The sequence below is a fragment of the Loxodonta africana genome, chromosome 11 (genome assembly GCF_030014295.1).
Source record: "Loxodonta africana isolate mLoxAfr1 chromosome 11, mLoxAfr1.hap2, whole genome shotgun sequence".
Taxonomy (NCBI): Eukaryota; Metazoa; Chordata; class Mammalia; order Proboscidea; family Elephantidae; genus Loxodonta; species Loxodonta africana.
Genome location: NC_087352.1, coordinates 72856944 through 72871925, shown reverse-complemented (window position 1 = coordinate 72871925; position 14982 = coordinate 72856944). Strand labels below are relative to the sequence as shown.

The 14982-nt window shown below is 48.9% G+C and overlaps 1 protein-coding gene and 1 long non-coding RNA gene across 17 annotated transcripts in view; one reads left to right on the top strand and one right to left on the bottom strand.

The window, feature by feature from the left end:
* Window positions 1–15: 15 nt before the first annotated feature.
* The window catches only part of LOC104845536 (ral guanine nucleotide dissociation stimulator-like), a 30503-nt gene continuing 15536 nt past the window's right edge, over window positions 16–14982 (top strand). For 2 of the 16 annotated variants that reach the window (XR_010323462.1, XM_064294614.1), the window contains exons 1-2: window positions 545–652; window positions 13187–13282. Coding sequence is in view for 1 of the 16 variants with exons in the window: in XM_064294614.1 (XP_064150684.1) it covers window positions 623–652; window positions 13187–13282 (126 nt within the window). In the remaining 15 variants the exon portion in view is untranslated. Of the gene's footprint in view, window positions 142–311; window positions 421–501; window positions 3593–4230; window positions 4350–5031; window positions 7477–13186; window positions 13283–14982 lie in introns of those variants that run through there. The other 14 variants (XR_010323470.1, XR_010323471.1, XR_010323473.1 and 11 more) reach the window with 14 other exon arrangements.
* The window catches only part of LOC135232860 (uncharacterized), a 34892-nt gene continuing 28141 nt past the window's right edge, over window positions 8232–14982 (bottom strand). Inside the window, exons 2-3 of the long non-coding RNA XR_010323475.1 lie at window positions 12092–12167; window positions 8232–9122 (exon numbers count right to left, since the gene is read on the bottom strand). This is a non-coding gene — a long non-coding RNA (uncharacterized LOC135232860). The remainder of the gene's footprint in view (window positions 9123–12091; window positions 12168–14982) is intronic.

Sequence of the window (14982 nt, the reverse complement as noted above, 5' to 3'; positions counted from 1 at the left end):
TCAGCCCTTGCTAGGCCTTGGGCACAACTGAACTAACACCAAAAGCCGTGGGGGGCGGGTGGACTCAGGGGGCGTGGAGGAATGCCCGCAGATCTGCCGACCATACCCGCGACGAGCAACCTGAGTTTGTAAGTGTCGGAGGTACGGAAGGAAGAAAAGAAAGAGGTCACGATGGTGGATCAGTTAGTGTCGTTTCTGTATGGGGAGGGCAGCGGTATTAACGGTAGGACAAAATTCTTAACGTTCCCTTCCCTGCCGTAACGTTCCATTTATGTGCTTATTTTGGTAGCATTTGTTGCAGTTATGTTTGAAGATCTCTAGACTTGGGATGGAGAATGTGTGTCCAGCAGGGATAATGCCTGACTCCTCGATGATGGGGGAGGAAACATACATTTTGAGAGAAAGGCACTTGGAGATTCAGTGAGGTTTTGTTTTCTCCTTCCCTTCTTTTATATGTGGAGAATGTTTCTGGTGGTCTAGCCTCAGAAATTGCATCTCCAGTCTCCTCCAGGTCTCAGACTCCTACGTGGATAAGAGCGATTTACTGAGGAAATGGTAATTCTACAGTTGATCCCTGAGGTGTCAAGTGTCCAGTTGCAGCCCATGGAGAGCCAGTTCAATTATGAATCTCGAGACCACCACCTTCTGTCAGGTGAGAAACAATGTATTATATCTTTCATAGTGGTTTCAGGTGAGGAGGTTCACTACCTTTGCTATGCCAGTGTCTTCAAGTGCTAGTCATACTCATTGGCCACATTCACATTGTTCAGCAATACCATCTCTTTAATGATCCAAGATGAGTCATTCTGCTGTGAATTCTGGCAATCAGATTCTGATAGAGCCACCCCTCTCCACTTTTAAGACCCCAGAGTCATCCATTTTTCCCATTGAATCACCTTAATCCCACTCTGTGAGTGTCTGGTATTTCCCCCTTAAGTTCCCTTAAGTCATCTTTCTCATTGCTTATAGTAGTGTAGTTAAAAGTGTTGGAGTCTGACAAGCTGGATTCAAATACTAGCTTTATCACTTACTAGGTAGTTGTGTGACCTTGAGTAAGTTATTTACATTTTTACCATCTTTTTCCTCACTGATAGACTGTATATAATAATTCATACCTTGAAGGTTATTTTGAAGATTGTGCCAATTATCTATTACTCCATAACAAGGTACTTCAAAACTTAGTGACCTAAAATAACAGGAATTTTAAAACCATTTTATTTTCAAGATTCTGTAGTTCATCAACTTGGGCTGAGTTCATCTAGGCACATTTTTTATCCTGATCTTGTCTGGAATCAGTGGCATCAGGGAGTGCAGGGTGTGGGGACCACACCAGGTGACAACTGCAAAAGATGACACCAAAATGACTGTAAAAATATCCCTGTAGTTAGTTACAACAACAAAAACATTTTTCATAAGCTCAGCTTACCTGTATTAATACCTATAAGGCTAATGCGCCATACTAATTACTTTTTGAATGTTTTAATGCACTCCAGTCAGAGCTGTCATTATTACCCAATTACAATGAGGTTTCGAATCACGTGGTTTCATCTGCACGTGCCCTTGTTTGCATTGCGGCTGGTGTGTTTATACTGCCGATTTTGTCAAATTTGTTGCTGTTTTAGCTACAGCTTGTGGTAATTAATATTTGTGAACCTATATCAATAACTTGGAGAATGAAGAAGTAGTAATTAAAAAAAAGATGGAGTGATATATGGGAATTACCACTTACGAGTAACAGTACAAAAACTTTACTAAGGATTCTGTATGTTTTGGCACAGGAGGAGGTCCATGGAGGGGGGATGATACCAGCCCTAGTGACACCACTGTGTGTAGTCAGGCATCCTTTGGAGTAGTGTGCTCCGGCTCCCACCCTGGAGCCTGAGGATTCCCCTACACCCTGCCTCTGTGAAGATTCCGTGTCCCACTGTTTCAGCCACACCAGTACTATCCATAGCTTGTCTGCCTGATTTCTGTTTCCTTTGCATACAAACTGCCAACCCTGGGGAAGCAGAATGAGGCCCTGTACACCTGCACATGTCCACTATGTGTTATATGTATGTGTGTATAAAATTATATATATATAGTGTATATATGTACCTGTGTGTGTGCGCGTGTTGTTGGTTGTTAGCTGCTGTCAGATTGATTCTGACTCATGGTGACCTTATATACAATAGAATGAAACACTGCCCTGGTCCTGTGCCATCCTCACAATTGCTGCTACGTTTGAGTCCGTTGTTAGAGCCGCTGTGACAGTCTATCTCATTGAGAGTCTTCCTCTTTTTTGCTGATCCTCTACTTTACCAAGCATGATGTCCTTCTCCAGGGACTGGTTCCTCCTGAGGAGAGGGGAAAAAAAGTACATGAGACAAAGTCTTGCCATTCTCGCCTCTAAGGAACATTCTGGCTGTACTTCTTCAAGACAGGTTTGTTCGTTCTTTTGGCATGGTGTAGTCAATATTCTTTGCCAGCACCACAATTCAAAGGCATCAATTCTTCTTTGGTCTTCCTTATTCATTGTCCAACTTTCACATGTATATGAGTCATTTGAAAATACCATGGATTGGGTCAGGCACTCTTTAGTCCTCAGAGTGAGACCTTTGCTTTTTAAGACTTTAAAGAGGTCTTTTATAGCAGATTTGCCCAGTGCAATATTTCATTTGATTTCTTGACTGCTGCTTCCATAGGCATTAATTGTGGATCCAAGTAAAATGAAATCCTTGACAACTTCACTCTTTGTTTAACATGATGTTTCTTATTGGTCTAATTGAGAGGATTTTTGTTTTCTTTAAGTTGAGGTATAATCCATACTGAAGTCGTAGTTTTTGATCTTCATCAGTAAGTGTTTCAAGTCTTCTTTGCTTCCAGCAAACAAGATGGTGTCATCTGCATATCGCAGTAATTAATGAGTCTTCCTCCAATCTTCATGCCAGGTTCTTCTTGGTATTTTCCAGCTTCTTGGATTATTACCTCAGTATACAGATTGAATAAGCATGTATGTGTATAGATGTGTGTGTATATAAAAAAAACTCAAAACCCATTGCTGCCTAGTCACTTCCAACTCATAGCAACCTTATAGGACAGAGTAGAACTGCCCTATAGGGTTTCCAAGGAGCAGCTGTTAGATTTGAATTCCTGACCTTTTGGTTAGCAGCCAAGCTCTTAACCACTGTGCCACCAGGGCGTGTGTGTGTGTGAGTGTGTATGTGTATGTGTGTATATATGTATATATATATATGTAAATGCATATATGTATACACACACACATATACAAACACATACTTTTTTTTTATCCCAAAAAGAAACCCAGTATACTTTAAGCAATAACTTACCTCCACCTCCTGGCAACCACTATTTTAATTTCTTTTTACGCATTTGCCTGTTCTAGATACCTCATATAAATGGGACCATGCAATATTTGTCCTTTCATGTCTGACTTTTTCACTCAGCATCATGTTTTTAACGTTTATCCTTGTTGTGGCATGAATCAGGACTTCATTTCCCTTTACAGTTGAATATTCCATTGTATGCATATACCACATTTTTTAATCAATCCGCCTGTTGCTGAACACCTAGCTACCACCTTTTGGCTCTGGTGAGTAATGCACAGTGCACATCGGTGTGCAAGTTCTGTTTGGAGTCTGCACTTTCAGTTCTCTTGAGTATATGTCTAGGAGTGGAACTGCGGGGTCATATGGTGATTCTATGTTTAGCTTTTTGAGGAATGGCCAGACTGTAGGAGCTGTCATTTTAAGATGGGAGTTAGATCAAGTTAAGGACCCTGACTCAGCGCTCTGGCAGAGGGTGGTCAGAAGGAGCAGGAAGATTCTGTTCTTCTGTCCCCAGACTTGCCCCTCTCCAGACACGGGGGCTAGAGGAGGGAGCAGGCTATCCTCAGTGACACTGCTCAACCAATGCCCTTGCACCCCCTTCCCAAGGCATTTTGGGGTCGTCTGGAATGGGGCCCTCCTTGTCCTGGCAGAGAACAGATTTGTAGGGCCACAGACACCCTCCACCTCCATTTGGTGCCAGTCTGTGTGCCGGGTTTGCACTGACTAAGCCAGGGCATCCAGGTATGGAGAGCGGCCAGCCCTTGGGAGCTGCAGCCGGTGCTGGAGGTCCAGTTAGGGTAGCTAGGCTGTGTGCATCTGGGGTGCTGGTGGAGCCCAAGGGGTGCAGGGCAGGGTGGGGTAGGCAAGACAGGCTGAGAGATCACACTCCATCCACCTCCAGCTCCCAGGAACCTGGTACATGAAGGCCATGGTGGCTGACAAGGAACTGCCCATGGAGAAGAAGCCCAAGAAGGTGTCATGACTGAAGGGTGGGGACCTGGAGGCTGCTTTCACTTTCCTGTAAGTCTAGGTCCCCCTCCTCCGCTGGCTCAGAGTCTTCCTCTGATCAGTGCCACAAAAAAAGAGTCGTGATGGAGAGAAGGGGGTGCCTGGCAAATATAGCACCTCTGAGTCAGATTCTGCTCCCCCACCTTCCCATGCCACCACCAGCCCCATCCACCCCTGAAGAGTCCCCAGGGTGGCCTTCCTGGCTGAGTGTCCCCACCCTGTTCAAACCCCAGGGCATACTGATCTTCAGTTTCCAGGCTCTTGCTGCCCCTGGGTACAGTGACCAGACCCCAGATTCATCCGCAGCAGGGACTGGCTGACCACTTCGTCCCCTTGGGTGATCCTAGCTGTTTACCTGGCAGGAACGTGGGGGTTAGGGATTAGGGAGGGATGAAAGCATAGCCAAAGGGTGGGGACAGGTATCCAGCTGCCCTGAGCTGAGATGGCCAAGCTCCAACCTCTGAGGTCCTCTGCCCTGACCCACCCCCATCAAGTCACTAGGAATGGGTGGGACCCTTATCCCAGAAGGCAGCTTTCTTCCGGTGATTGGGGTCCATGGTTGTGGGGAACAGCAAGACCCTGGGCTCCTGCCAGGCTGGGGGGCTTTGGGGGCTGGGAGCTCTGTACAGCAAGGGCGGCCTAGAACCCAGAACCTTCTAGGCTATTACTTAATTGCTCCAAATGTTTTCTGTAGGAATGATGATGCTAAAGGTCTGTTTCCTCTCTGCCTGTACATGGACTCAGGGAGCACACGTACCTCTAGGACCTGCCCATTGAAGAACCACTACTTCCTTTACTGAAAAGGCAGCCACCACAGGAAATGCTTCCACATGGCAAAGCTCCTCAGTAAGGAGCTCGTGTTCCTCCCCTCCATCTCCATCCCAGGGACACAGGGCCCAACAACAGCCACGTGCTGGTTCTGGGAAATGTGGTCCTGCACCAGCCTCTGCCTGCGGTGCAGTGGGCCAAGGGCTCTCTGTTCAAGCTCCCTGCAGCGGGACATGAGTGGGGGGGGACACTGCCAGTGGACAAGACTATGGAGGGATGGACAGGTCATGAAGGGGACTCCTACTGCTGCCATAGCTACAAAGCATGTTCCCAGGGATCTCCTGGGGCAGGGGTAAGCTCTGCTGCTAGACCTTGGTGAAGGAGGGACCCCAGTGCAGCTAGTTCCCATGGTGCTCAGAATGAGGTCTCAGGTCAGGGCCAGGATACTGAGTGTCACTTTGGGGGCTGTGTGGACCCCCAGAGGGGCCGCTCTGTGGTTGGGGTCCTAACCCCGTACCCTATCCTCAGGGCTTCTCCGATGGTTGTGATTGCAAGCTAGTCCTAGTCAGTCCCACCGAGAGATTTGGGCTTTATCTCCACATCCCGTTAATTGCCCCATGCTGGGGTTAGCGTCTCCTGGTATCTGCCCCTCGTGAGGCTTCTCACTGACCCCCAGATCGAGACTCCTCCTTAACTCATCTGCAGCCAGGAACCCGAACCCGATGTGAACATGAAGCCCTGATTGAATTTGAGAAATTCATGCAGAGCAAAGCATTCATGTGGGGGGGTTTCACACCAGCCCAGGCAGGTAAAGGGGGCTCTGATGTGTCCCCACATCCGCATGTCCCCAGGTCTCTGTGTCCCCACGTCTCCACATTTGTGGGGAGGAAGTGCTATTGAATGACTGTGCTACAGGGACGAGCCTGGGCTAAGTTTAGTCATGGGTAGCTCTGCCCTGGGGGCAGTGAGGGGACCAGGCCCTGCCTTGTCTCTCGTTTCCTCACCTGCGTTTTCTTTGCTCTACAGAGCTGCACTGCTGACAATGAATATGGTGGGTGGACACTTCTGGAACACACTGGAAATAACCAGAGTCTTGGGGACCATGGGTTTCAGGAGCTGTGTTCCCTAATGTTACACCCACCCCTTGCTGGCAGGAGAGGGCCCGCCTGGACCAGGCAGGGACCACTGCTGCCCTTTCTGTCAGCTCAGATCTCTGGTCATTACCCTCGGAAGTCAGTCAGCATTGTAATTCCCTGGACACTCTGGATCCTCTCGTTTACCTAATCAAACCTGCCATCCCTTGTCCTCACTGGTTGTGTGAGGCTCCTTCTCAGAGTCCCTGCTCCCCAGGCCCGTGAGCACACCTTCCTCCGCGACTACCCTGTGGCATTGGAAGAGGGAGGGTCTTCCCACAGTTTATCTCACCCCACACACACACCCAGACACACACATGTAAGAGTCAGTAACTGGCTGTCTCAGTGGCCTAGGGCTGCAGTGACAAAATACCACCTGTAAAAAAAAACAGGTGGCCTTAAATTAAAAAAAAAAAACCCAGTGCTATCCAGTAGTCATAGCGACCCTATAGGACAGAGTAGAACTGCCCCATAGAGTTTCCAGGGAGCACCTGGCGGATTCGACCTGCAGAGCCTTTCGCTAGTGGCCATAGCACTTAACCACTACGCCACCAGGGTTTCCAAAGGATATTTATGGTCTCACAAGTCTGGGGCTGAGAGTCCAAATCAGGGTGTTGGCCGTGTCAATTCCGTCTGAGGCTTTGGAGGAACTGCTGCAGGCCTCCCTCCCAGCTCTGGTGTCTGCCGGCAATCCTTGTCATTTGCTGGCTGGTAGATGTATCCTCACATGCATCTTCCCCCTGTGTGACTCGGTGTCCACTCTTCCCTTTTACACGACACCACTTAGAAGGATTAGGAACCACTCTACTCAGGCAGATGCCCATTAACTGATTACAACTGCAAAGAAAAAGCCCCGTTTCCCCAATCAAAGGACGGGGGTGAGGGCTTTGCTGTGTCTTCTTGGGGGACAAAATTCAATCCGTGACAGCTGCCCAGTTGTTCAAGGGGTGGGATTGGAACAACGTAGACTGAGTCTCCTTCTAGGCCCCTGTTTGCTCCAAAAGGTCAGCCACTGAGGGGACCTCTCTGAGCCTGGCATCTGCCCTGCTGCCCTGTACCCCAGGGGGCTCCACTGACATCCCCGCTTCTTTCCTGACCCTGTACAGCAGCCTCAGCATGTCCAGAGAGCCCTGCCTTGCTGCTGACCCCAGAGCAGAAGAGGGGCCTGAACCATCCCCTCCTCTGTCCCCTCCCCCAGCAGGCTACTCCTGATTCCAAATAAAGAACTTTAGCAGACACTCTTGGCTCAGCCTGTCTGTGAAGGGGCATGGTGCTGGCTCCCTTGGCAATCTGCTGGGGGTGCTCCAGGGAGAGGAGAGTCATGTGGATGCTGGGGACATTGGGACTACAGCAGTCAGGTCCAGGGCAGTGTAGAAGCCTTGAAGCTCCACTGGGGGGGCTCTGCATCTGACGCCCCTGCATGGCCACTGCCTCCAGTAGCTCAGCACATTTTGGGATAGAGTGAGGCCTACACTGGGGCTGTGACATGCAGGTTTGTGCACCCATGGCAGGGAGGGGGCGTCAGTGTCTGGGATGCAGAAGGGGGTTGCCTTCAAGTCGGGCTCTGCCCCAAATGAAAAATCCACACCCTTGTTCCCGATTACAGCCTTCCCAGGCCACCTCAGGTGCCAGAACCATGCTGGACCCTGGGCTCCAGGGCAGCGTGGACCCTGTGGAGACCTGGAGGGGCCCAGTGTCCTCGGAGACGGCCACAAGGGAAATAGGAAAGGATGCCATTGGCCAATAAGGGCAATCTCAGGTAAGGCAAGTCCGACACCAATAGCCTGGGCTTCTCGGAGGATGCTCAAAACACAAAGGAACTGGCTTTTCTCAGTGAGGCATTCATTGTCCATCTAAACGACTCTGCCCAACTCCTACTCCTCTCTCCACACAGGCAGTCCTGGGGCAGAGGGCAGCCATGATCATGAAGTAAAGCCAGCCAGACAGGTAGTGGGTGCCATCCAGGCAAACACAGGCCTTTGTGTCTATGAGAAGCAGGGAGCAGGCCCCAGTCTTACAGAAGGTAGGACAAGGACTGGTGTGTCTTGCCCTCACTTCACACACCAAATACATGACAGAAGTGTTAGTGACTTCCATGTAAAAATACAAAAACAGGTATAAATATTTAACAGGTCTTGGAGTGGAAAAGTGTTTGAAGCATAAAACTCATTGCCATCAACTCAATTCCAACTTGGCCTTCCCATGTGTTACAGAGTAAAACTGAGCTTCCTGGGTATTCTAGGCTCTAATCTTTATTTATTTTTTTTTAATCTTTATGGAAGCAGATCACCAGGCCTTTCTTCTGAGGCATTGCTGAGTGGGTTCAAACCGCCAACCTTTAGTAGTTGTCTTAGTCATCTAGTGCTGCTATAGCAGAAAAAGCTCAAGTGGAAGGCTTTAACAAAGAGAAATTCTCTCACAGTCTAGGAGGCTAGGAGTTCCAGTTCCAGGTGCTAGCCCCAGCAGAAGGTTCTCTGTTGACTCTGGAGAAAGGTCCTTTTCGTCAATCTTTCCCTGATCTAGGAGCTTCTCAGTGCATGACCCTGGGTCCAAAGGACATGCTCTTCCCCTAGCTCTTGTTTGTTGGTGGTGTGAAGTCCCCCAGTCTCTCTGCTCACTTCTCTCTTTTATATCTCAAAAGAGATTGGTTTAAGACACAACCAAATCTTATAGAGTCCTGCTTCATCAACATAACTGCTGCTAATCCCATTTCATTAACATCATAGAGACACGATTTACAACACAGGAAAATCACATCAGATGACAAAATGGTGGATAGTCACACAATACTGGGAATCATGACCTAGCCAAGTTGACCGATATTTTGGGGGGACACAATTCAATCCATGACAGTAGGTAAGTATCGTTTGCACCATCGAGGAACCTAAAAAGCAATGGAAGTCAATCTCAGGTGAAAAGATAGAGATTTGACTGCATAAAATGTACACGTAGAGAATTTTCACAATGGATACTGAAGACAAATGACAGATTTGCCTTCAGTATCCATTGTTATGACTGATTTAGCTTCAGTATCCATTGTGCCTTCAGGCCCGTAAGGAACAGCCTACGGTGGACATCTGCAGGTCTTCACATCAGCATCCAAAGGGGTGCTGCCTCCCTGACTGCATTCCTTCCTGGTGGGCCATCAGTCCAGCTGCCCTGATCCCCTCTAGCAATGGGTGGTCTCAGGATGGGAGCCAGGCAGCCGCCTTCTGGTCCCTGGAGTTTAACCCTGGAGCTGAGACACAGGAGGCTCTGCACTGGCTCAGGCGCTGGTTTCTCTTCACTGTCCACTAGTCCCTGCTCCCTAGCTCACTGGAGCTGCCCACATGGGGCCTTCCTGGGTGACCCTTGTCCAGCTTCTCCTTCCCTCTTTATACCACCCAGTCCCAGACCCATCAATTCTCCATTTGCTTGAGTCAGACAGAGCTCATTTCCATGGCTGTTAACCACAGGACCCTCCTCTACATCCAAATATCCAAAATATTTGAGAGGAGCTGTTACAGATAACTCAGGAAACCTTAATCCCCAACCAAAACACATGCTGAAGCAATGAACAGAAACTCCACAGAAAACCAAGAAATTATAGAGATGTAGAGGAGAAAACATATGTATACTGGAGCACTGGCCATACAGTGGTTAAGCTTTTGGCTACTAACCAAAAGGTCGACAGTTCGAAACCACCAGCTGTTCCTTGGAAACCCCATGGGGTAGCTCTACCTCTGTTCTTATACGGTCGCTATGAGTCGGAATTGAGTCAAGGGCAATGGATTTGGTTTATATATACATAAATGTTTTAATTATAAAATATATACCACCACATCTACCAACTCGACATTATTCAGGTATATGGTTTTGTGATATCAGTTACTTTAATCATTCCACGCAAACATCACCCAGAGTTGCCAAAAGTCCCATCACCATAAAGATGCTTCCTAAACAATGATTGCCCTTCTCCCCCTTCCTTCCACACCAGGCAGCCACTGATAAAGTTTGGTCTGTATACATTTGTCTGTTCCTGTTTCATATATTTGCCCCCTGGGAAATCCCTCCTCTATTCTCTTTTGGGGACACCCTGAGTATGGGTGTATTGAGTAGCTCCCACTTTCTGGATGCACCCACACATCAAACTGACAAGCCATGAATGGGCCAGCAGCTTTTCCTCCACTGTCAGCTGGTTGTAGCCAGGTCCCCATAAGGCCAGAGGTGTGGACTGAAGGAGAGACACTGATGCAAAAGGGGAGGATGTAGGGTCCAGACATCCCATTGGGTTAACTTGCTTGGGCCTGCTGGGCCTGATTCTGGTGGACGACTTCCATCAGACAATGGATTACTTCTAGGCCACCTACTTTATGACAATTCGCATGTCAAGCTGGGCAGCCCTGACCTCCTAAACATGTGGTGTCCTATAATCAGGAGTTCATTATATACTGAGGCCCAGGAGGAAGGCAGTTGGTCCTTTTTTAAAGCACTGTTATAAATGTTAGTTTTAAAGCCATCCCACAGCGTTGCATGAGTCTTTGGACAGTGTGCCAGGGAGAAGCCACAGCTGGTGCAGAAACTGAGAGGCAGACATGAGTTTGTCCAGAGAGGAGGTTAGAAAGTGGCCAATGTGTCTGGAGTGAGATGGGGAGTAGAGGAGGCAGAGAGAAGGACAGACCCAGGGCCTGATGGGCTGAGAAGTTGTCTCCTGCTCTGTGACATCACCCCAAAACTAACTACTCACAACAGCACACATCTGTGAATGTCTTAGATGGTGAATGTGCCCCAAATTCTCTCACAAGCCTGGTCTGTGGTCTCAACTGAGGCTCGACAGGGGAAGATACACTTCCTGCTCACTCCCATGTTATAAGCCTTATTTCCTCTCTGTCTATGGGCAGGGCCCTCCCTCAGGGATTTGTCACTTGGGGCTCTCCATAGTGCAGGTCATACATCACAGCTGCTTTCCAAGGGAGAGAGAGATGACAGAGAGAGGGTAGACATAAGAGACAGCTAAGATAAGGTTGTCCTCTCCTATTCTTTAGAAGCTAGTCTCTGAGTCCAGCCCACACTCAGGGGAGGGGGTCATACAGGATATGTAGACTAGGAGATGGGATAGTTGGGAGCCCCTGTGCAGGCTACCCACCCCCTAGTCTGAGATGAGGCACTTGGGTCAGACGGTAAATATAATGGAAGTTAATGGGGAATTTTAAAGCAGAAGGTGCCAATATCTGATTCTCATTGAATTCCAGTCATCTCTTATTGCAGACAGGGAAATGAGGCCAGGAGCGGAATTGACTTTCCTAAGATCACACAGCCAGAACTCAGCCCTGTTTTAAGGTGTACTCCACAGTGCTTCCCACCCCTGCTTGAAATTCTTCCATCTCTGAGTTCATGCATTAATTACATGTGACACCAGCCCATGAGTTTTATAGGTGTTAACTCACCTGTACCTGATGGCGTCCCCAGGAAGTAGATGCTAGAATGATCCCCATTGTTTTGGGTGGGGAGACTGAGGAGGCCATGAGAAGCACAAAGCCTTGTCCAGGGTCGCAAACTAGTTTAGAGGGCTGAACCCAGCTTTGTCTACTCAAAGTTGGGGTCCGGGCTGCACCCAGGCCTTCCTCAGGTTCTGTGTGAGTATGTGCAGGGGGAGTCCTGTGTTGGTGTCTATGTGTACAATTATGGAGATGGCATGGAGAGAGGTGAGCATTCAACGGCCCAGAGGATCCTTTGGGGAGGTTTTATCTAAGATCGGGCCCAGGTCAGAAGACCCAGGAAATGACCTCACTTCCCTGGTGATGCAGCACATAGAACTTGGAATCCTGGTAACCAGGCACCCACTGTCTAGAGACAGCCCCCAACCCAGCTTACCTGAGTAGAGACGCTCGAGCTAAGAACATGTTTTCTTCTTGTCGTTCGTCTTCTCTTGTATCAAACCTTGAAAAATCTAAGAGTTGGACACTTTTAAGAAGGACAAGACATGGTCTCAGCTCCCATGCACGAAGGCTCTGGCCATTTTCCAAAAAGAATCCGAAGGTAACACAGAGTGACCCAGGGCTGCCAATCCAGGCCAGACCACCACTGTGATTCTACTCAGGCAGGCTCACATCCCTCCCCGGGGCATGTTAACCCTTGACCTCATGGGGTCCCCAGTAATGGGGGTACAGGAAAATAAGCTCAGAACTCATGAGGCAGAAAGTTGTTGGGATGAGGCAGGGTCCATTTGGGATAGAGGTCAGTGGAGGTCAAGGAAGGAGTGGTCATGTTGTCTGAGGAGATTTGGGAAGGGAGAGGTGATGATGAAGATGATGAAAATGGTGCTGCTGCTGCTGCTTCATGACTAGCACTCATTGAGGGCTCCCCCAGACTCCATCCTCATGGCCTCTCCCAATCACTGGGTTGATGGGGCTGATTCCGACCCTGAAGGCAGTGGTATGTGGGCCTAGTCCATCAGGTTGGATGCCATGGAGACTTGGGGCTAGGGTGGCAAAGTGGAGACAGCTTCAAGTCCCTGCACCAACCCTCCTCATCACAAAGGATGCTGGGACCTAAGTCTCTACCCAGGGGTTCCAGTTTAGATCATGCCTTTAAGGAGGGACTGTTGAGGGGTCACAGTGCGAGTCAGAACTCTCACCTGGGCCTTCTCTGAGCTCCACCTAGCCCTGATTGCAGCAGTCACCCTGGGGACCTAGCCGCTGGCATTGCCTGGGACAATGCTGACCCTATGCTGGCCTTGCTCCTCCCAGATTCTACTGTGACTCAGGTTCATATTTCTATCCGTGGTCAGTGGACGTGGCTGGGGGAGATGGTGCAACCCCCAGGCCAGCCCACCCAGCACATGTGCACAGCCAGTGAACTGGTAGCTCCTCTGAGGCCCAGGGGGCACAGAAGGAGCAAAGAGTGAAGGAGGCAGCTCAGAGGGGCCCTTGATGCCTTCCGTGCTGCTGCCTGACACTGTCTTTGCAGAACTTCCCAAAGGAGATCTGTGAGAAGAAGGAAGATGGCATCATCTACTCCATCTATCCCAAGAAAGGGGCCAAGAAGCACTGGCACAAGCTCTGGGTGAGTGTGGGGTAAGGGAATAAGGGCCCCACCCAGGGCCACAAGATGGCAGGAGGGGCCTGTAAAGCAGACACCACCCTGGAGACCCATCAGCTTCCTCCAAGGGCTTTCCCTCTAGAGGAAGCTCAGTCCACTCTCAAAGCAACCAGCTACCATCCTTCCATCCTCTCCCCACTGCCCTCTCCTCCCAGGCCAGATGCAAAGTCACTTTTCCCATAGTTGTAGGGATATCACAAACAAGTCTTTTCTACTGTTTTCACTTCACATCAGCCTACGCATATGTCTTCGTTGTCTAGTACTGTTATAACAGAAATATCACTAGTGGATGACTTTAACAAACAGAAATTTATTCTCTCACAATCTAGGAGGCTAAAAGTCAAATACAGGGTATCCGCTACAGGGGAAGGCTTTCTCTCTCTGTCAGCTCTGGGGGAAGGACCTTGTCATAATCTTCCCCTGGTTTGGAAGCTTCTCGGTGCAGAGACCCAGGTCCAAAGACTCATTCTATTCCTAACACTTCCTCTTGGTGGTATGAGGTCTCTTTCCTCTCTGCTAGATTCTATCTTTTACATCTTAAAAAAGGTTGACTCAAGATACACCCTAGTCCTGTAGATTGAGTCCTGCCTCATTAACATAACCCTCTATAATCCTGCCTCATTAACTACATAGAGGTTAGGTTTTACAACACATAGGATAATCACATCAGATCACAAAATAGTGGACAATCACACAGTAATGGGAATTATGCCCCAGCTAAGTTGATACACATTTTGGGCAGACACAATTCAATCTATAACATTGCACCCTTTGGCTCCAAAAATTCATGTCCTTGTCACAAGTAAAATGCATTCACCCCATCATATCATCCCAGAGGTCTTCAATCAACTCCAAATCCAAATTCTATCCTGGGACAAAATTTGTCCTCATGTGTGAAATCTACAAGTTATCTGCTTCCAAAATGCCATGGTGAACCAGGCACAAGGTATGCATTTATATTACAAATGGGAGAAACTGGAACAAAAGAAGGCATAACAGGCACCAAGCAAGTCAGCAGAACACATCACATTAGCTCTCAAGCCTTGAGAATAATCCTCTGTTCTCTGAGACCGTTTAGGCAATTGTCCTGCCCTCTAGGCTCTGGGTGTCAGCCACGCTCTCAGGATTTTGGGTGAGGGCCCCTCAGTCCTTGGTTTCAACTGCCCCTTCCAAGCCCACTGGAATGGCAACTGTGCTCCCTCATATTTGGGCAGCCTCATTCTCCTAATCCACCTGAGTGGCAACTCCATCCCTTCAGCCCTGGCAGGAGGTAGCAGCAGGGCATAGCAGCCCTGAGCCCTCAGCTTTGGGCAGTGGATCTGACGCCATCCCGCTGTCACTCGTGAAAGGCAGCCCCACACTCCAGAACCAAGTTGGCAAGGATCTGCTTCTTTGAAACTTAGGAGGCTGTGCCCGTACCCTTTGAGACCCTATAGGCAATGGCTCTGCCCTTTGAGACCCCAGAGTTGGTCCTACTCTTTGAGACTGAGGCAGCTCTGCTTCCTGTGTTCCTTGTCATTTCAGCTTCTGCTCCCTGGTTCCTTGGCTTCACGGCCTGGCATCTGCCCTGCTCGGGCAAGTGTTTCAAAGGGCTTTAGCTCTTTCTATAAGTGCTTGGAAATCCCAGATGCATAGTGGTTTAGAGCTATGACTGCTAATCAGAA